The sequence below is a fragment of the Lipotes vexillifer genome, unplaced genomic scaffold (genome assembly GCF_000442215.2).
Source record: "Lipotes vexillifer unplaced genomic scaffold, Lipotes_vexillifer_v1.1 scaffold173, whole genome shotgun sequence".
NCBI lineage: Eukaryota > Metazoa > Chordata > Mammalia > Artiodactyla > Lipotidae > Lipotes > Lipotes vexillifer.
In genome coordinates, this window is record NW_006770924.1 from 1,202,359 (window position 1) to 1,224,304 (window position 21,946).

General features: G+C 45.0%; 1 protein-coding gene across 4 annotated transcripts in view; it reads left to right on the forward strand.

Moving 5' to 3' along the window:
- PKP4 (plakophilin 4) overlaps positions 1-21,946 on the forward strand; it is a 254,066-nt gene that overhangs the window by 226,257 nt on the left and 5,863 nt on the right. For all 4 annotated transcript variants that reach the window (XM_007446452.1, XM_007446454.1, XM_007446451.1 and 1 more), the window contains 8 exons: positions 4,115-4,298; positions 8,704-8,821; positions 10,328-10,519; positions 10,724-10,897; positions 14,192-14,342; positions 17,679-17,874; positions 20,125-20,209; positions 20,333-20,450. In XM_007446452.1, coding sequence (XP_007446514.1) covers positions 4,115-4,298; positions 8,704-8,821; positions 10,328-10,519; positions 10,724-10,897; positions 14,192-14,342; positions 17,679-17,874; positions 20,125-20,209; positions 20,333-20,450 — 1,218 coding nt within the window. The remainder of the gene's footprint in view (positions 1-4,114; positions 4,299-8,703; positions 8,822-10,327; positions 10,520-10,723; positions 10,898-14,191; positions 14,343-17,678; positions 17,875-20,124; positions 20,210-20,332; positions 20,451-21,946) is intronic.

Here is a 21,946-nt window from a genome sequence, read left to right on the forward strand (position 1 = left end):
AAAACCAATGTCTTGGAACTTGCTTTGATGTTCAAAATGGCGAGTTAAATCCATACCAAATGTAGTTTTTTGTGTTACATAAGCAAAGTACAGGATTAGAGGAATAATGTAACTCTTAATGCGGGATCAGAAAGCTGCCTTTGTGTGGATGCCACCGACTTCGCAAAAATAGAATCTTTCATTTCTTCTGATCAAGAATAATTTTGAACATTTTTTGAAGTTGCAGGAGAGGTAGCTTTAATTTCTACAGCAGACTGATTTTATGAGTCATCTGAGTTGACCGAAAGATAACCTAGTCAGCTGGCCTACAAGTCTACTGAAGGATTACGTATTTTTAAATAATTTAACATTTTATAATTGGGCAACACTGGTCCTTTCTTTCTGCAGTCTGGGATGGGGATTCAGGCATTTTGGTGTAACTTAACTTCTGGTTCTGGGAGATGAAGCAGCAACGTGACTCTCCTAGCCCCACAGCTAGGGTGGTAGTTTCAGCAGCAATCCGTTTTGGCCTTCGTATGAAAAGCAGGCAAAACTATGCTGGTAAATGCCCTTAAAGATCCAGACCACTGTTCTGACCCTCTCCATGTACCTACAGACCTTCAGGGACACTCTCAGGACACTCAGTTTTAAGAAAAGGTGTGAAAGGGAGGGAATACATACTTAGGTGCTAAATCTGACAGGCAAAAAATAAAAGGGTAATCTCAAATACAGGCTATTAAATTGGCTCCATCAACATATATTTCTCAGCACCTATTATGTCCCCTGCATATGTGTAACCAGACATGTCAAAGAATGGATAATGGAGTGTTTCTTACTCGTTATACTTGCCTAATGAAATTTAATATTAAATTTAGAAGAAGAAATGCTCATCATCCTGTAAAAGTGATTCACTTTGTTATAAAGCAGAAACTAACACACCATTGTAAAGCAATTATACCCCAATAAAGATGTTTAAAAAAAAAAAAAGTCAACGTGTAGAATTTCAAGCCTACCAAATAATTAAATGGGAAGTGAATTCATTGTGTGCATCTTGACTCTTTAAGGTATTATGCGTAAAGCACACAGTGCCTGGCACAGAGTAAAACCATAGTAAATGGCCAAGTTACTATTGTGTATGTTGATTTACGAATGTTTCTGCTCTCCAATCCCCTGTAGATGTAATGGCTAATAGTAAACTGTAGAATGACATATAACTCCACTGGTCATTCTAAATGCCTGACAAGGAAAAGAAAGAGCCAGACAAAATCCTTGTTCCAGCACAGAAAGTCAGGCGAATCCACAAACCTGGGAACTCTCCTCTTGCCAGAGTAGATCTTAGAAGTAGCCAGGAGTGGAGGCAGGAACCATGAAAAACAAGCTTTTCTGCCAGCAGTCGGAGAACTTCTAGGCATCAGCTCCAAGATCCAACGTGCTAAGTAAGAACCACCCCTCTTCTTAGTCGTGTTTTCACCTGAAGTGTGTGACTCAGCACTGTTTAATTTTCCGTAGAGATGTATCTAATTTTATACCTATAACCTACAGTATGATAGACTTTACTTTCCATAAACCTTGCCTTAAATTAACGTTACTGGGATGCATTTATTCTGTGAAGTAGAATGTAGCTTATTGGAAAATGCAGCTCTCCCCATGTGTAGAGTTTCGTGGAGTGAGGACTTTGAAATGGTTTCACAGAGAGAAAAACGAACTCCAGTGGCCTTCAGAATTGCACGTTATAAAACTGTCATCAGGAGAGGTTAGGAAATGACCCTTCACCACCACTGGCCTCTGGGCCACATGCTGCCCCTCTGGCTGACTCAGGCCCCGGGCAGGCCCCTTCAGAGCGCTGGGTGGGGTGAGGTTGGCCTCGCTGGCAGAAAATGTTAAAGCCCTATTCGTGGCGGCTGCTATCGTCCATGCTTCTGTGCCTCAACCCACTCTCCTTCTGTCTTCTCTCGCCTCACCTATCATTTGGGTCAGAACCAACGTCCAGAGACTCGTTTTTCATCCTTAGCGCCCAAGGTCTCTTTTGTGGTCATCCGTCCTCGGATACTTTTCCCCTAATACAGTGCTTTTCAAATGTCTTTTAGACACAAAACCCTTTTCTCAAACAGAAACATACGGTGAAGCCCAGTATTGAGAACAGTTAAGGATGGAGCTGCTCCCGGTGAACTGGGATGGGATCTGGAGCCCTGCCGCCAGTTCTCACCCACCTCCCACATGGCTGCGCCTAAGAGCCCAGCGGAAGCCCCAGAGTCCAGGGAACCCGGTTTAAACCCACTCACAGAGATGCAGCCAGCTTTATCAGAATCCACAGAGAAGGAGCTCAGCTTGTGGAGTTTCAGCTCACTTCACAAGCACCTGCAGTGTGCGCTGCCCTCTCACCAGCACCATCAGCCACAGGATAGTTATGGAAACGAAGGTCTGTCATGGTGGACAGAACAAGCCTTCAGAGGCAAAGCAGGGTCCTTCCTTTTCCCGATGCTAAACTGTCCAAATCCCCCTCGAGTGCGAGCCTTACTAAATGGGTCGCCGCTGAGGCTGAGGTCCTGAAAAGCTGTGCTTATGGTGGGCTGTCCCACCCCAAAGGGTAGGAGCAGAGAAAGGATGAAAGTCTTGGGGGAGCAAAAGGGAAACCCAATCAGCAAGGCCCAGAAGTAGCCAAGTGAGAGAGGAGTCAGGACCCAGGGCACTTCCCAGCACAGGGCCCAAGCATCTGCTCCTGTCATTGACCATCCCTCCACGGTGCGAGTGGGTCAGGGCAGATGTGCGGGGAATGGATGGTCCTCTCGGTTCACAGAGTATTGTTTTACTCTCTTCAGTTCTAGCCCTTTGCTTGAACCCCTCCTCCCTCCATAAAGAAAGAAAGCTCCTGTCAGCTCTCTCCCGCCTCCCTCCTTTGTAAGGGGCCCTGCGATTTTAGGCCCCGAGAAGGCTGCTGCACAGGCAGTTTACAGGCTGGATCCTTAGTCACCAGAGCCAGAGCAGCAGTTTTCAGTCTTGTCTCTGGCCCAGCACTCTAGATCAGCCATGTTCACAAGCCTCACAAGCTTCCATGGACACGGGCAGGTTTTGCCAACTCCTTCCCCTCCACAGGCCTCGAACGTTTTTGTGTGTTGATAGTTCTAAAATCACTATACTGACTGGTGCAACTTGCCAAGGATACATCAGGAGTGTAGGGCTCTGAAGATCCAGCTGTACCGTCTCTCCTCCACCCCATCCCCTCTTACTTAGGAAAATGCATCCATGTGAAAATGACATTAGAGTAGGTATAATCCTGAATTTGCTCTAATTTCTAAAAGAGTAACTATTAGGAAATATGTGCTTTATAACAATAATTTAACCCTCTTACGGTTGACACAGAAACGAGGACCCTCTAATATGCTTATAATTCAAATAACACTCTAATAAGCTACATTTAAGGTCTGGTGTCCTAGCAATATTGATACGAATTACAATATTGGGAGCTTTTAATTTATTGTTAGTCTCGCCTGTATCCAAAAAGGGACGGTAGTAACTTGCATATGCTGATAAAACTCTTAACGTGGAAATAGAAGTGTTTAAACCTTATCTAAATAAGGGAGATGAGACAAATGTAACCACCCTTTGTGCAAGTTACTTCAAGCATAATATTTAAGCGTGAGCTTCCCGGTAGCAAAAGTAAGAAAAGGAAGTGTGATGAAGAGAAAGTGTCCTTCTTTTGAGAAAGAGAAGTTCTTTTCGAGTACTAAATTTTAAAAATGGTTTGTCACACACAGCACTGAATGTAAGGGATGATACAGTGAACCACATTTTTACAGCCATCACAGATGCATCATATTTATGACCCTTGATTGGATTGTGCCCCTCCCCCTCACAGAGTAACTCTAATTTGCTTTGCAAAACCATAGTCATCTTGCCTGATAGATACATAGGCTCCAAAACTTAAGATAAGGACAACTTGGTAATATACTGCCAGAAGCTTACATATGTTCAGTCAACATTTATTAAAGGTCCATCCCCAGCCTGGTTGTAAATTCAGGCCATAGATTAGGTTTGGAACAGACTGAATTCCCATCAATTAAAGCTAATATGTTTATTTCATTACTAAAACTGCAGGATTTCTAATCGATCTGATATTTAAAATCTCATTCTTTAGGAGTTCTTTGGAATTTATCCTCATGTGATGCCGTAAAGATGGCAATCATCCGCGACGCTCTCTCAACCCTGACAAACACTGTGATCGTTCCACATTCTGGATGGAATAACTCTTCTTTTGATGACGATCATAAAATTAAATTTCAGACTTCACTTGTTCTGCGTAATACGACAGGTTGCCTGAGGTAACTTTTTGTTTCTTCTTTACGATTAAGTCTGTGATTAAATAATATGTGTCATAGCTAAGTTGACTTTAGGATGATTTAATATTTCATTTCTATTAATATCTCTCTAAGTTTCCAAGTTTTTTTTTTTAATTTAGACCACTGGGCTTTGTTATCCTATGAGGAAAACATTGTGAGCACAGAGCAGTGGCCTGAGAGACATTATCTTATAAACGACTCTTCTATAGATGAGTCAAAAAAGCCCTTTCAGTCTGAAATTACTGTCAAAATTCCAGTGTTTTCCACTCGAGCAGCATTTTTCTGGTTGTCACATTCTGATTGCTAATGTGCTGGCAGCCTGGTGTTTGTTTACATTCAAAATGTGGAAGTGCAAACTTCAAGTTATAAAGTAACTCAGTCACGGGGATGTAATGTGCAGCAAGGTGACTGTAGTCACTAATATTGTGCTGTAAAGTTGAAAGAGGCTAAGAAAGTAAATCTTAAAAGTTCTCCTCACAAGAAAAAAACACTCGGTAACTTTGTGTGGTGACAGACGGTAACTAGACTTATTGTGGTGATCATTTCACAATGTATACAAATGTCAAACTATTGTTTTGTACACCTGAAGCTAATATAATGTCTGTCAATTAGACTTCAGTCTTTTTAAATGTAATGGTTAAAACTTTTTTGCTTTTAAAAGGTTGCAAAAAGGTGTGGTTTAAGCAATCATTGGGTTTAGAGTTTTATAAATAAATGAAAATGAGCCCAAATACTCTTTTCAGTCATTATCTTTAGCATTTAAAATCCATAAAGCCTCCTTTAACTGTACACGGTGCTGCTCATTATTTGCCACTAACTCTCATCAGCTCAATTTCCACCCAGTTTCCCAGGCTTACTGGGAACTTGAAACAGAAACCTTGGGGCACAGTGGCCTGGTGACAACAAGAGTGGGCTCTGGCTTCAGACAGACTGACTTCCTGTCCCATTCTGAGCCTCAGTTTCCTCATCTTTACAATAGGGGTAATAATAACATCTCAGAGTTGTGAAGACCCAGCTTGTATAAAATGCTTCGTGTAGTGTCTAACACACAGTGAGCGCTATTTACCGTTTAGGCTAAGATGTCTGAGCATCTCTACACCAGAGCTCGAGGTGGGGGGGAGGGAGGGGCCTGGGCTTCTGCTCTGAAGCCTTCTGCTATTGTGATGGGTTAACTGGGGCAGGGGAGGGGGTGACAAGAATCAGGCTCCTAGAAGGCAGGCCAGTTCCCTGACTCAGATTCCTGCATCACCAAACGGGTCACATGGCCTCTACTGCTGATCTGTGGGGCAGCATCTCATCTCCCTGTACCTGGCTCAGGGGAGGCCGTGAGCCCTCAGCTAGCCTGCCAGGCTTCAGGGGAGGCCCAGGGACAGGACGCATGCTCAGGCTTCCCCAGTGGTTCAAGGCTATTAACAGTTGGTGAATGCCTTCTGTGTAAATTCAGTGATGGACAAAACAGGGTAGGTCGAGGCTCGGGTAGAACCAAGTTCTACTGATGAAGACAGGTAAATAAATAAACAAGAAAATAACAACAGATGCCATTTAAAAAATAGGGTGATGTAAGAGTTACTAGGTGGTCACTTTGATGGTCAGGTGGTCTCTCATAGGAGGTGAAGTTTAAGCCTAGTCTGAAATACCACAGGAGCTGCTCCTGTGAGGGCGGGGGTGGGGGAGGGGAGGAGGACGCACTCAAGACAAAGGGAACGGGGAGTGTACAGGCTCTGGGGCAGGAAGGGGCTTGAGGCTGGAGCTTAATGGGCAAGGTGTGGCGTGAAACTAGTTACGTTGGATTTTTTAGATCAGAGCAAGGAGTGCACCACGTGCCAAGTGTCATGGGGAACCATTAGAGGGTCTACTCACAAGAGTAGGGATGGTTTCTGGCTGTGATGGGGGCGACAGTGGGGGCAGGAAGGCAGATGATGAGGATGACAAAGGCCAGGCACCGGAGGGAGGTCAGCAGAGCGGAGTACGTTGTGGAGGGAGAGGCTGACAAGGTCTGCTCATGGACTGAATATGAGGGGCGAGGAAAAGGGAGGAAGTAAGGACAGCGCCTAGATCTCTGGCTGGATCAGCTGGGAGCACGGAAGTGCTGTTGATGAGGTCGAGCAGAGGGGCGGAGGAAGGATGGAGGGACGAGCAGCTGACGGTTTTGTCCGGTCCACTTTGAGATGTCTGATTAGCTATCCATGTGGATAAATGTAATGTCTGGAGTTCTAGAGAGGGGTTGGGCTAAAGATAAAAACTGGGGAGTCATGGGTCCATAGGTTGTATTAAATCCAAGGAGCAGAAGGAAGCCACCCAGGAGAGCACCAAGATAAAGATAGGAAGCGACCAAAGTAGCCCTGGGCACTCCAGAGGGACCCACAGGCAGAAGAGGCTGAGAAGGGAAGACAGCAAGATGAGAGGAAAACCAGAGGGGTACCGGATCCCTGTTAGAGGAACAGAAGAGGTCAGCTGTTGAGAGCTACTGAGAGGTAACCCTGGATAAGAACAGTAGAGGGGCTTCAGCTATGTAACGCTCTGTTGTCATTCAGTCATAAATAATTTATATTTTCTACTTTTATTTTCTCTTAAACCATTGTAGCAGGAAGCCTCTAAGATGGACGCAAAAACTCTAGCCTGCTAGTGTTATACCCATGTGTATTCCCCTTTCGTTGAGTGAAATCCTTCAAATAAATAGTAATTCTGAAGTTATAGATGCCGCTTCTGAGATTATGTTACAAAGAGACTGGCCTATGTCTTGCTCACTCTTTCTCTTGTTGCCTCATTCTGAGAGAAAGCTAGCTGCCATGGTGTGAGCTTCCCCAGGTAGAAACCCCCATGGCAGGAACTGACGTCTGGCAAACAGTGAGAAGCTGAGGATTGCCATAGTCACGTGAATGGACTTGAAAGTGGATTCCCTGAGGACTGGGAACGACCACTTGTGTGAACTTGGAAGTAGATCCTTCCTAAGTTGAGCCTTCAGATAACTATAACCCCAGATAATAGCTTGATTATAGCCTTATGGGAGACTCCAACCCAGAGGCACCCAGCTAAAGAAGCACCTGAATGCTGGACCCAGAGGAACCATAATACAACAAGTATTTATTTTTTGAGCTGTTAAATATTGGGGTAATTTGTTATATAGCAATATATAACTAATAGAATCATGAATTAAAGAAAAGTATGTATTCTAATATCTCAAATAAGTGGGGCAGATGAATTTATATAATTTCTAATTTTATTTAATTTTAGTTAGGGAATATATTTTGTGTAATATTGATTGAAGACTCTTTTATGTTCTAGTAGCTGGTCAGTATTGATATAGGTTTGATAATATTTAATATGGAATTGAAGATAATAAGTGTTTTCTCTTTGTATGGGACAGATATGCAGCTTATTTTTTTGCTTATTCCCATGGTTGATATTCAGCTGATTCAGACTTTGTACTTCAAACTGATTGTTAAAGTCTAACATCTCTTCTACTTTGTTGACACCTTCATATGATTGATCAGTGCCTTTGTTACTTTGGCTATTAAATATTTTTTAGTAACAAACAAACAAACAAAAAGAACAGTAGAGGGATCATGGGTGATAGTATCTCTGGCCTCAGAAAAACAAAGATGAAAAGAAAAGTCATTCCCGATCCCCCTTACCTAGTCTAAGTTTTGCAAAATCTCAGACTTAGCCTAGAACCCTTGTTAATGGCACATAAAATAGAGCCTTATAATTTGGTATCAATTCACGAAGTTGAATTGATAGCACAAATTTCCATATGGATGAGACCTAAAACAATTTTCAGGTTTTTTAATAATTAAAAAGATGAGAAAAATTGTGGCATGAGCAAGTGTTCCTATTTAACTTGAAATGTTTATACAAGAAATATGTTTCCTCTGTTCATTCAAGAAGCATTTATGACCACCTGCTACATGCAAAACATTTTAATAGGTGCAGGGACTGCAAAGACCTTATGACCTAACAAGGGAGGTAAAGGATGTCTAAAAACAGCAACCGTGCATGGCTAGCAAACATCCTTTTACATGGTGGGCTCTTCCTAATTGCTTCCTATGTAGCAGCTCATCTCTTCCTTACAGCAACCTTACGAGGTAGTTACTATTATTCCCCCTTTCTTACGTATGAGGAAACTGAAGATAAGCCCCAAAATAATCATTTTAGGAGGTTAGAAGGTGGCCTGTCACAAGAGAGATACAAAGTTCAAGTGCCCCTGCTCCCTTCTATTTGTGTGGCTAATGGGGGGCTGGCTATTATTGTGAGCTCCCTCGAGATTAAAATGCAGGCTCCAAATGCCTCTTCAGACCAGATCTACGTGCTGCTGTGTCACCCGTTCTCAGATCATTAAGGTAAGGCTCCGCAGCTAACGAGCTCCCCCGTGCCTCTGCCTGTTTAGGAATCTCAGCTCCGCGGGGGAGGAAGCTCGAAGGCAGATGCGATCCTGTGAGGGGCTGGTGGACTCTCTGCTGTACGTGATCCATACGTGTGTGAACACATCTGACTATGACAGCAAGGTCAGTGCCCGCCTGGCCGTGAACGCCGTGGTGGCAGAGGACAGCAAGCTGCTGACCGCCGCTGTCCACGTGCCATCGACTCTTTCTGGAATTCTTGACCATCTCCTCCTTGTTAGGCTACGCTCCAGATTAAAGGGAGACTGTCTCAAAGTAAATAAATAAAGGGAGACTGTCTCTAAAAATTACAAGTTAACAGGGACATGAGAACTTAAGAAAATAGCCTTAGAACCATGAAAACTGAGTGACTCCATGTGGCGAAGGATCTACCAGGGTCCAGACCTTCTCTGTGGTTTCTCCTGGGCTCATCGTCAAGGTGACCTCCAGTTCCGTATCCCCTGCTGCTACAGTCAAATCCATCCAGATATAAGTATCCACTGAATAAAAGTTCCTGGTCCAGGCACTGGAATCCCCCCAACCTCTCTTCCCTTCTTGCCTCGGTACCAACTCTGGATGCCCCTTTCTACATGCGGGTTGCAGCCTTTCACCCACTCCCTCTGTTACCAGCATGTCCCCCTTATCCTCCCCTCCTATTTCCTCCATCCCGGCCCTCTCACAAGGAATTCTGCTCATCATTTTTCAGCTGTGATGCCATCCAGGGTCTGCCCCAGCATCAGGGGCCGGGGAAGGTGGGGAGAAACAGGAAGGAGGGACTAAAAGTGTCAGGAGTCCCAAGGCAGGCCGGGCACTTGTTGTTCAGGATGGGCTGGACGAAGAGAGGCCACAAACAGGCCTGGGGTCGTAAACAGGGGTCTAAGAGGAAAAAGAAGACTGAGTGGTAGGATTGGGGGGGAGCTAGAGGAGAAATTCAAAGTGACAGCCAAGTTTTTATTTGAGCCCCAACTGAACCAAAAGATCTGCAGATGAAATGAGAGGAATAAGCAATTTAGAAGGGGAGCTCTCTAGGCAAAACTGAACTTGGTTTTAGACACACTTGGTTGAAGTGAGTTGGCCTCCCAATTAGAGGCGTGATACAGACTTTGAGGAACAAAAGACCATGTACAGAAGGCAAAACGTCAGCAGAGAAAGAGATCAGATCGTGGAACTTTCCACAGAGGGAATGAGGGAGGTGGGAGATGGAAGGAGACGACAAAGATGGCACTTGCGGGGAGGGGCTGTGCCCGGAGTGGAGGCTGGTCGCACCCGCTGTCACGATGAGGATTCCCAGTGGTGAGAAGCGGGGGGCTCTGGTAACTTGGGCACATCTCTGCCACTGCGGCAGCCCTGAAGCAGAACCCTGGGCATTTTCTTCTCCGGAGCCTTGCACAGTTCCCTCAGCAGGCAGTCAGATCGTCAGCTGCACTGCGGATGGCTCTGCACTCTGTCATTGGGTGTCCCGCCACCAGTCTGGAATCACCGTTCTGACCTTAGACTGTTGCAGTTCCCATAAAGGGAAAAGCGGTTCTTTCACGTTCTACATTTCTTTACTATCATTGGTGCTCAGTACAGACACACTTTGCACTGATGTGTGCCACGGTGATTTTAATCCTACACTGTGTTGGGTTTCAGACCGTGGAGAACTGCGTGTGCACACTGAGGAACCTGTCGTATCGGCTGGAGCTGGAGGTGCCCCAGGCCCGGCCGCTGGGGCTGAACGAATTGGATGACCTCCTCGGCAAAGAGTCTCCCAGCAAAGACCTGGAGCCAAGCTGCTGGGGGAAAAAGAAGAAGAAGAAAAAGAGAACAGCCCAAGAGGATCAAGTTAGCATTTTACTTGACACGAAACTCTAAAGTTTCGTTTCCTCTGGGAGTGAGAAATCACATATTTGGCAAGAAAAAATTTTTTTCTCATGATGCAGTTTTTCTGCTTAGCTCTAGCTGAGTCTAGCAGAAAGGAACGTTTTCAGGTGTTGGATACTGTGTTCACATATTTGCTTCCACTAATGCGTGCTCTTTGTCTTTCAGTGGGATGGAGTTGGTCCTATCCCAGGACTGTCGAAGTCCCCCAAAGGGGTTGAGATGCTGTGGCATCCGTCAGTGGTAAAACCATATCTGAATCTTCTAGCAGAAAGTTCCAACCCAGCCACCTTGGAAGGCTCTGCTGGATCTCTCCAGAACCTCTCTGCCGGAAACTGGAAGGTAGGATGCCTTCTACTTGTGCACACTTCTTGCAGTCAGATCAGCAATGATCATGGAGAGGGACACGGTTGTTTAGAGTTTGGTAAAGGCGGGGAGGAGAAAAGCAGGGAGACAGCAGTCGGCTCTGGGGATCCAAGTATGAATATGACGTAGCCCTTCCCCATGAGAAGCTGAAGCCTGGCGAGAAAACCAGACAGATGGAGCCGGTACAGTGTAGACCCCATGGGACATGTGTGCAGCGGGGTCTTGGAAGAGGACATCTAACCCAGCCTGGCAGGTGAGGGAGAGGCAAGGAAAGAGGGGAGCCAGAACGTAGGGAAGGGTTCCTGGAAGGGTGGGTGCTGCCCAAATGGAACCTTTAAGAATGAGTAGAATTAAGCCAGCAGAGTCGAGGTCGGGGTGTACGGGGAACCAACCAGATAAAGGGACAGCAGGGGAAAGGCGTCACAGCGAGGATGCCGTGGGTGGAGGCTACAGGCCGGTTGCCGGGACGTGGAGGGTGGGACGAGGAGTGCCCCCGTGGAGCTGGGCCTCGTGACCAGGCCTGACGGCCAAGCTTCAGGAGCCGGGACCCGACCTTCGGACCAGAGGGGCCGCTGAAAGGGTTTAAGCAGACCAACGACACAGGCTGATGTGGACACTGTTGGATCCCGTCTGCAGCAGCGCAGAAGGCGAATTTGAAACAGAGGACAGTTGAGGCTGGGATTCTGTAGGGGAGTCTGGTGAGAGATGCCTACGAGGGCCTGAATTAGAGCTGAGGCTGGGCCGCCATTCCTGTCTCAGACACTTATGGAACACACACATGGCAAAGTTTCCAGCTCCACTAAGACGTGTGTGACTTCTTTAGGAAAAGCTGAAGGTGATTTCTACTGTTACCACTATAAGCAAGTTCTCAAAACCTTTGAAATGTCATCTGACAACTTCCCAGACAATCCTTGTTTGAAACATTTCAACCTCCAGAAATTTCCTGACAGGTCTATTTTAGTAGAATTACTATAATGCTTGTTTTTGACTGCTTCCCCTATCACCCCCTCCCCAGATGAAAACTGGCCATCGTCTTTTCCGTGAGAGTGAAAAGCATTGCTAGGCCTAGGTAAGGTTTGTTTCATGCGGCCAGATGCTCTAATGAATATATACAGATAATTACAGCCTAGTGCTAAGACACCGTGGCTATTTTGTTATTGTTCTTGATATGTGTGTGACTGAGTCACTATGCTGTACAGCAGAGGTTGGCACAGCACTGGAAATCAACTATAGGTCAATAAAAGTGAATAAATAAATAAATTTTTTTAAAAATTAAAAGTGCTGGGCTTCCCTGGTGGCGCAGTGGTTGAGAGTCCGCCTGCCGATGCAGGGGTCACGGGTTCGTGCCCCGGTCTGGGAAGATATCCCACATGCCGTGGAGCGGCTGGGCCCGTGAGCCATGGCTGCTGAGCCTGCGCGTGCTGAGCCTGTGCTCCGCAACGGGAGAGGCCACAACAGTGAGAGGCCCGCATACCGCAAAAAAAAAAAAAAATTAAAAGTGCTAATAGCTTAGCATCTAAGTGCTGGCTCTGGAGCCAGACCCCTTGGCTTTGAATCCTCCCCCACCCCCCTTACTAGCTGGGGGCCTCAGATCTCTCTGTCCTCAGTTTCATCATCTGTAAAATGGAAATAATACCTACCTCATTTGGCGGTTTTAAGGATTAAATGAGATAATAAATGTGGAGGACCTAGGAGAGGGCCTAGCACATAAGTATCAAAAATATTTACGTTGGTGACTCAGTGTTCACCTCCAGCTTCTTAATGACCTGAGAATCATTTGATGATAATAAGAAAAAAGACAGTAATTAAAATAGATACGATTTGAGTTGTAGAATTTTATTTCCTGGGATCTTTAGTGAATAAACGTTAAATGGCAAGGTCGTTTAAAATATAGACATTATATGGAAGTGATTTCAAAAGTGTCTAAAATAGTAAATCAAAATATTGGCCCTCATTAAGAAAACAAGATAAACATGACCACAGATGTGATAAGTCAGAAGCTGTCTGGGAGTAGTGATGGCTGTAGTGCTCTGGAAGGGAGGCGCCCAGGGCTGGGCTGAGCCAGTTGGTCTCCAAGCGAGACAGGTGTTGGTTCTGTCCTTGCAGGTTTCAGAGAGAGAAGTTGCCAAAGCTGCCCAAGTCCTTTACCTGATAGCAAGTCATGTATTCTATTTCTCTTGCAGATATCGTTTGATTTGGAAAATAGGAGTATTGATTTCATCCAAAGAAAGCTAATAGGATCTTTGAAATGCATCTTTTCCTTTTATTTGTGTTATTAGAATAATCTATTCTGTTGGTATTAAGGAAACTGAATAGTCGGTCACATATTTTCATGTTCAAAATAATACACAGGGCTGGCAGATCTGTGTCCTCGTGTCTTGACCACAGCAGGAAAGTATTAGATGTTTTATGAGCAACATTTTTCAGTTATCCTAAATTTTGAAAGACAATTTGCATTGGGAAAAATGTCAGTGAAAACTCAAAACAAGATTAAAGACCCATTTTCAAATGTTACTTTTTTTGTTTATTTGTTTCCTCGATGATTTAGTGTTCATTCCCAATTCATACGGTGCCCAAACTGACTCACCTTACAGACTTGCCTCTTAATCACAAAAGAAGTTCTTGACTGTGGATTGAAACAAAAATAGCAGCAGCAGCTAACTAATCTTGAATGGTAAAGCATTTTGCCCACAAATATACTTACTTTTTCACCAGTGTGTATGAATTACAATGCTCAGTGTTCCTGGAGAATTCCTTTTCTTCTGAGGCAAGGGATTTTTTTCCAAGCAATTTCCTTAAAAGGTTACTAAACTGTAAATATTGCTGCAGAGAATACAGGGGAGAAATGACTTGATGGAAACAGGTTCTCCTTTAATGTGCACTGACCAGTTACCCTCTCTGCCATCCTATTTATAGCCTCTGGACCTGGCCTGGGGCCAACTGCAGAGAAGACATGCCATCCGTCCTTAATCATGTTTGTGTAGCTGAAGTAGAAAATAATCACTGCCTTCTCTTTTCTACCCAAAAATATCTGCCAGATGGTGGCTTGAGCTTTTCAGGCTTTGGGATTTCTTTTTAAATCAGTCATCCTAGCTTATCTTTCTCCCAAACTGGTTTTCTCCTGACTGGCATCACAGATTTAATCTCCAGTTGGAAAGAAAACATTTAATCTATTAGTTTATCTTTTGGAAACATCTTTTTTTAGGCAACAGTAACATCTGAGAGTTGAGCTCTGTTTTATATTACTTATTACCTTGTTTTATTTCCTAGTTTGCAGCGTACATCCGAGCAGCTGTCCGCAAAGAAAAAGGGCTCCCCATCCTTGTAGAACTTCTGAGAATGGATAATGATAGAGTTGTTTCTTCTGTGGCGACTGCCTTGAGGAATATGGCCCTAGATGTCCGCAACAAGGAGCTCATAGGTATGTTCTGGTGACCAGGTGAGCTATAAAGAGAGAAACAACAGCGTTTATAAAACTCTTCTTTTGATTTATAAAAATATGACATTTAAAATGATTAGCAACTCAGTCCTAGTCCCCGGTGTCTTGGCATGTTTGGTGCCCGTGTGTCTGTCCTTTCTGACCATTCCTTTTCAGCAAGAGGCAGGCTCATTCGTTAAACACTGGATCAGGAAGGTAAATTTTCAGAAGAGCTAGCAATTTCAGTCATACATTATAAAACTGCTTGGTAGATTTGGTGTGTCTGTTTCCCCAGAGAGTCATTTCTTGAACAACCAAAAAGGTTTAATTCTCCCTTTTCTGATTTTTGAGACATATCTGCTAATTCTCCAACACTACCGTGTTTTAAATTTAAAAAAAGAAATCACATGAATGTTTTATAGCTTTTCCCTCTCACATCTGTGTAAGTGCTCGCCTTAAAACAGAGGCACTGTTCCTAGACCTGACCCCAGGGCAGGGTCAGGATGAGGATAAGGAAAGTGAGGCACACAGGGTGCAAAATTTTAGGAGGCATTCACCCTTGGGTCCATCCAGATGCCGGGTTGGCGCTTGCGTGAACTTGAGAATGAGTGCCTCTTCAAAGTTGTGCACCCACAGCAGCTTAGCTTGCTTGCCTCCAGAGCATGGCCACATCCCAAGCAGAGTGTGGGGAAAAGAAAAGATCAGAGGCCGTCCAGTGGACGTCAGGTTAAACCCTGGATGGTGCTGCTCACCGGCTGTGTAACCTGGAGTGTCCTGCATGGAGCCCATGTGGGCTCCATTCCTTCATCTGAATTGAAAACTCTCCCTTGGTTCCCATCTCCGAAAGGGAGCTGCCCGTGCCTATGCTCGTCACCGTGGGCTTGCTGTGAAAATGCCCCCGTGTAAACCCCCCAGCTCCACGCCAGTCCTACAGCCGATGACAGGTCAGGGGAGAAGGAGGGAAAATGTGACAAGATCTTATGTGGATTAGTGAATATATATTGAACTCATATTAAAATACACCTGCCATGATAGAGCAAGACAAAGGTGGAGAGAGGAAAGGAACAAGGACAACAATGTTTACCTCAGAGAGTGTCTACGAGGAGTCACCATGGCCCCTCACACAGTGCCTGGTAGACGTGCTGTTTTAAATTATTGCCTGGATTAACCTGCTCTTAAAACACTATCTCTTTGGGCCAAATTGTACCTCCCGGAGAGGAAAGGAGCCTCTTCCATGCCCTGTTCATAGCCAGCTCATGCCTGATTCCAATAGATGTGTCATAGCTCCTAGATCCCACATTTCCTTGAGAGAAATCCTTTAGGTCCCTAAAAAGATATTTTTTAAGTTATTTCTGTTACATCTGTATTATTTGAATTTCTCATAAGAAGCCCGTATAGTTTGGGAGTTCTTAATGCTAAAAAGCAGTGTTGGCCACACACACCTTGTGTCCTGTCATTCCACAAATGGGAGGAGAGAGATGGGAGAGCAGAGGGTGCACAGCCAGCTCCATGAGTGCCAAGACCTCGGGGAAGAACGAATGTATATTCAGGGGCCTCGCGTTCTCTCGGTGCATCCCTGTGTTTTCTGTGAATGTCCTCACCCCCTTTTAAACTTTCACGCGTGTTTTCTCTCTCCGCTGATGAGCATTATTTTACCCAGCTGGAGTACTCTTGAGCTGTTTCAGGAGTCACTTTTTCTTGTTTCCCCATGAAGATCCCTTCCTTCCTGTGTGGTCTGAGCCCCTCCCATATTCAGTATTTGACTCTTGATTTACCCAGCACTTCTGTTCCTAAGAACCATGCCCTTCTCTGACCTCTTCACTCTCTCCTCACATCCATCACCAGCACTAGCCATGGACTTTCTCTCCAGAGCCGTTTTTCACGAGGAAACAAGGTTTTGTCAGTTCACCAAAGTTGCTGCATACTCAACTGAGTCTGACCAAGCCAGCTGTCTGGGCTGCAGGCTCTGAACGGACCACTAGGGTCACTCACAGACCGAGTGACTGGCCTTCTCCCAAGCCTCCAGAGTGCAATTTAAAATTGTGCCGTAGCAAAGTGACGAATTACATGTCGTGGACCTTTTGGTCATTCGTGAGTATTCAGAATCACCAGTGCTAACTTATCATCTGTTCTTAAAAGCCACATTTATCTTCTGGCTTACAGTGTCATCACTGCTTTTCCACTCTTCCTAACAATGTTCTCTGTGAGTTATGCCCCCGTCGTCTTCACTTTGACGAGCTGTAAATTATGCTAAATTATGCGGTGTGTACTCAGGCCCTGTCTTCTCCTGCTTGCCATTGTATATAAATAGGTCTTCAATAAAAACCCCATTTAGCATCCATTCAGTTATTAGCATAGGGAGAAAAGCTAAGAAAATATTTACTTGAGCTTTAGTTAATTTCTTTTGTGTGCAGTACAGTTATCCCAGTTTGTCAGTCAGTAATTGAAATGGAAAAAGCTGGAGATAATCTCTTTTTGGAGAAGATTACGGGGAATTGAGGATCTGTACGGAAATGCCTCAGTGGCGAAGGGACACCCCAGCCTTGTCCTTTCGGGAACTTTATTATTGCACTACTCCCGGGACGTAACATACCCATAATCTTCATACCAGAATTATACTTCTGTCTTCTTTAAAAGAAACGAGCATGTGGTTTACTGATGTCAGACCAACTGATATAAACCCTCAACTTGATAAAAATGTGGGATGAATTGGGAGATTGGGATCGACATATATATATACCAATATGTATAAAATAGATAACTAATAAGAACCTGCTGTATAAAAAAATAAGATAAAATTCAAAATTTTGGAAAAAAAAAAAATGAGTAACTGTACCCAGTTCACATGTTGAGATCTAGAAAGATTTCATGAATTGTTTGGCAGCCGTACTTGGTCCAGCTTACAACTTATTCAAAGAAAAGTTTTTAAAAGCTTTAAGAGGAAGTTGTAATTCCTATATGATGCATAGGAACTGAATGGAGAGTAAAATTTACTATCATAATTCCTTTATTCTTGCTGTTAATGAAAATAGTGGAACTAAAGCAACTTGATTATTATACCCAGTTTTATACCCTGATTTACATTTTCTTTCAGCAATTTGCAGTAAGGTTTTATAAACCAGTCATTTCCTCGAGCGGCATGGCCATAGATGTTAACCTGCCCCGTACAGTTAAAATGTTTGTCATTTCCTTCTTTACCGTGGATTTTTTCTTTCCAGTTATCGTCTCTTTTGAGGTTTTGTTTTCAAGAGACTGCACAGTCACAACCTTTCAATGACAACAATAACAAAAAGCAGGTCCCTTCCAAAAGTGGAATGAGCTCTCTTTTGCCTCGGGCAGGTAAATACGCCATGCGAGACCTGGTCAACAGGCTCCCGGGTGGGACCAGCCCCAGCGTGCTGTCGGATGAGACCGTGGCAGCCATCTGCTGCGCCCTGCATGAGGTCACCAGCAAGAACATGGAGAATGCCAAGGCCCTGGCTGACTCGGGGGGCATAGAAAAGCTGGTGAACATAACCAAGGGCAGAGGAGACAGGCAAGTCTGCTGCAAGGAGACGCCAGCGCCAAGCCCTCATTCCTGTGACAAGGGCCTCGGTTGAGGATACACTGCTTACTGGGAAGGATTTATTTGTGCACTTCTCACGTGCCAATAAGCTAAACGGTTTCCAGCAGTTAAAACCTGTTTTTTTTTGCTGGGAGACGTATCTGTGGTCATGTGGCCCCTTTTCTGCTCTTTATTTTCTTGGAGCATCCCTCACCTCTACCGTCGTTCCTGTCCCTAAAGCCACATTTGGCCGTTTGGACTCCTGGAAGAATCAGACATTTCATGAGGAGGAAAACCTGGGGCCCCGTCTCCTTTGGACCTTTGGCTCTGCTCCAGGCTCCAGGGCCTGTTCTGCAAGAACATCTTAAATCCTCAGTTCTGGGATTATTTCCTCCCAGAAGGTCCTAAAATCACCACGTGCAGCAGAGCCAGAGCCTGTTGTGTGGCCTCAGGATGTGCCCTGGGCTTCGATCATACCTCTCTTGTGGGTGACACCCAAGTGATGAAGCAGCAGAAGTAGGGATTAGAGGATTGGTGGCAAAAATTGAAGGTTTCTCGTCACGGAGCTATAGCAGTGACTGTGAATTTGCCTTAGTTTCAGATCAGAGAATCCTTCAAGGAAGCGGGAAGTGTAGGGCTGCTTGACCCATTCTCGACACAACAGGACAGTAGCCTCCCGATCAGTAGTAAAATGGCCCGCCCGTCTCCCCACTCACCTCCTGCACATGGCAGTAGCTTCCCTGGGGTTATTTACGACCCCCTCTGGCATCTGACAGTCCCCTGGAGTGGGCGCCTTGTCTTTTCATTCACTGCTGCATCCTCGGTATCTAGAACAAAGACTGGCCCATACTAGTAAACATTTATTAATTGGCTGAGTGTCAGTACTAGAACTCACACTATGTATACTTTTTTTTTTTTTTTTTTTTTGCGGTACGCGGGCCTCTCACTGCTGTGGCCTCTCCCGTTGCGGAGCACAGGCTCCGGACGCGCAGGCTCAGCGGCCATGGCTCACGGGCCCAGCCACTCCGCGGCATGTGGGATCTTCCTGGACCAAGGGCACGAACCCGTGTCCCCTGCATCGGCAGGCGGACTCTCAACCACCGCGCCACCAGGGAAGCCCCTGTGTATACTTGTGAAGAATAACGTAGCACATCATATTCTCACCCCACAGAAACCACAGCTACCAACATTATTCATATTTCCTTTCAGTCCTTTTCTCTTAGGTATCTTTATCTCATTAGTAATAAGTGCACACACACTCATTTTTATTTCAAAGGAAACGAAACATTACAGATAAAGCTAAGGCCCTGTTCCACTCACTCCCCCTCCAGCTCCCTTCCCCTCTCCTGTAAGAGTAACCGAAATCACATTTAGTGCTCCTAAAATTTTGTGAGATAGCCTTTATTCGTGAAAGGCATAAGAACAGGCTGGAGAAATGCTGAACCAGTGCCAAAATCTTTGTATATCGAAAAAAAAAAGGTCTAATTTTTTTTTTTCAAAACAAGAGATTCAGAAAACCTGGATCAAATCAAGCTGTCTTCTGAACGTACACTTACTTTCCTTTTGATTCACTCACCAAGCTTCTATCTCTTGCCCACCTGCCACGTGCTACAGCAGTGAGCAGTTCACACCTGCCCGCAGGTAGCTTACATTCCATGGGTGGAACAGACAAGGTACCAGTGGAATGAGCAGCGCCTGTGGATGGTGCTGAGCGAAAGGCAAATAATAAAATCGGGGACAGTGATAGGGCATATGCCAGGGTGAGGAGGGGGTGTCACAATTTCAGGCACACTGGTCGGGAAGGCCTCAGGGAGAGGGGAGGTAATAACTGACCTTATTTTCCAGATCAAACACTAGAGCACACAGACACATCTGTTTACAAAGAGGCACAAATGACAAGATGGCCTAATAATGGGGGTGGGCGGGTAACTTAAGTTAACTTGGGAGGGTCCTCAGACACTTGAGATGTGTGATCATGGTCAGAAGTCGTGGGCTCATCCCGACCACAGCTTCTGACCACAGAGCCAAGTGCCTGTGAGCCTCTCTTTGGTCCTTGCCACCTCTGGCCAGCCCTGAACTTGACTGACTCCCAGGTACACCTGATTCCTTGGTGGTGGTTTCTAGCAGCAGCCTCCTTGCCCCCTAGTCCTTGGAGTGATGGCCTCTTGGCCATTGCTTTGCTGCCAGAGTCTCTTCAAGTGGAGCTGCCCACGTTCATTAACATCCCCGCTCTCGCCCTAGATCATCTCTGAAAGTGGTGAAGGCAGCAGCCCAGGTCTTGAATACATTATGGCAATATCGGGACCTCCGGAGCATCTATAAAAAGGTAACTTACAAGAATAGCTCTGGCATAATTAGCATTCATCAGAGCACACGCTTGTAATCATTTATTGTAATGAAATGTCATTATCCACTTTGAGAGGTTTCTTTTCCTCTTTTAACTCCACAGGATGGGTGGAATCAGAACCATTTTATTACACCTGTGTCAACATTAGAGCGAGACCGATTCAAATCACATCCTTCGCTGTCTACCACCAACCAACAGATGTCACCTGTCATTCAGTCAGGTCAGTGGGTAAACTCCCCTTCTTGGTGAGAGCATTTGTGTGACAGAACATTGTTTCCCATCTGAGATCGAACGTACGCTGATTAAGCCTGTCACCTCCAAACCCTGAGGAAAGGAGAGTTTGCTCTCCAGGCTGAAAGCCTTCTTTCAGAATTACGTGCTATTGTATACAGCAGTCCTCCTTCCGCTTTAAAAGTTTATGCAAGTTTACACCAACTGTGGCGCATAAAAGTATCCCGGGGTCCTCAATAGCATCTGTTCCCCCTAAGATTCTGCTTCACTAGGTTTGCAAAGGGGCCTGGGAGCCTGCATTTAATAAGCTGACCCAGTGATGCGGATACAGGAGAGTGGACAAACATACTTTGAGAACCACTAGGTTGTGCCTGAAAATGGCTGCCCTTGCCTCTGCCTGCAGGCCAGAAATCTGAAATCTCTTCAAAGTGATTTTTTCGTTTTCTTGGTGAAAGCTCTTAAAAAGAATCCCTTATACGCGAGCTTTAGACCCACAGCCTGGGAGAGCCGTGATCTCCACCTGTACCTCACTCCTCAGCAGTTAAAGCTTCATCCCCTGGCTGCCTTCCAGACCCCCAGCATGCATGGCTGATGGGAACAGGCCCTGCAGGTGGCTTTACAGGAACTCCCTTTGATTTGTAAGTTGGGAATCTTGACAACCACACTACCTACATATTGGTGGTGTTTAATTTGGTAGAAAGAATGTACTGCGGCTCAGACTGGGTTTTGTGGGGGGGCTTGTTTTTGGGGGGGGGGTTTGCATGTAAGAACAGAATATTACTACCAAGTCGGTTCAGTCCTGTAAATTTAATTCTTAACTAAATGAAACAGGAAAAGTAATAAATATCTTTCTTTATTTGGCTTTAAATCTCCCATCCTGACATATAAATATTACCTGTTGTATTCAACTTTGCTCCTGCTGGCAGCCTTATTTCTCATGTGGACAAATGTGACCAAAAAGACTAATATATGACTGGTGGTTCTTGTCACATAACTGGAAGTCTCCACTTGTACCAGGAATTTTTAAAAATTATCTCTGCCTACTGCATATGATGTATATTTATGTCTTAGTTTTTAAATTATGAGTTGTCTTCTTCAAAGAGACCTCTGCTTGGTTTTTGACACATCTTGCTGGGTTCCCAGGTGTAGCCTGAGGCTGTCTTGCTTTATAAAAATGCTCAGGATTCTTTAGAGACTCAGAAAGAGGGGTGCCCGGGGAAGCAAGAGAGTTTGCTGTTTAACAAAAGGCATGTGTACAGGCAAAAGAATAATTTCAGACAAATCAGGACACAGTCACTAAGCAATGAACTTGTTTTGAGGACCTCTTAAATATACACACTGGACAGTGCTGACGGGCCCCGTCCAAGTTCCTAGGTCCCTCTCTGGATTCCATTTGAAGGTAGGATCTGATTCACACTTGTTTCTCCATTTATTCTGAGGACTGATCATCCATCCCTCAGCACTAGCACAGTATCTGCTTATGGG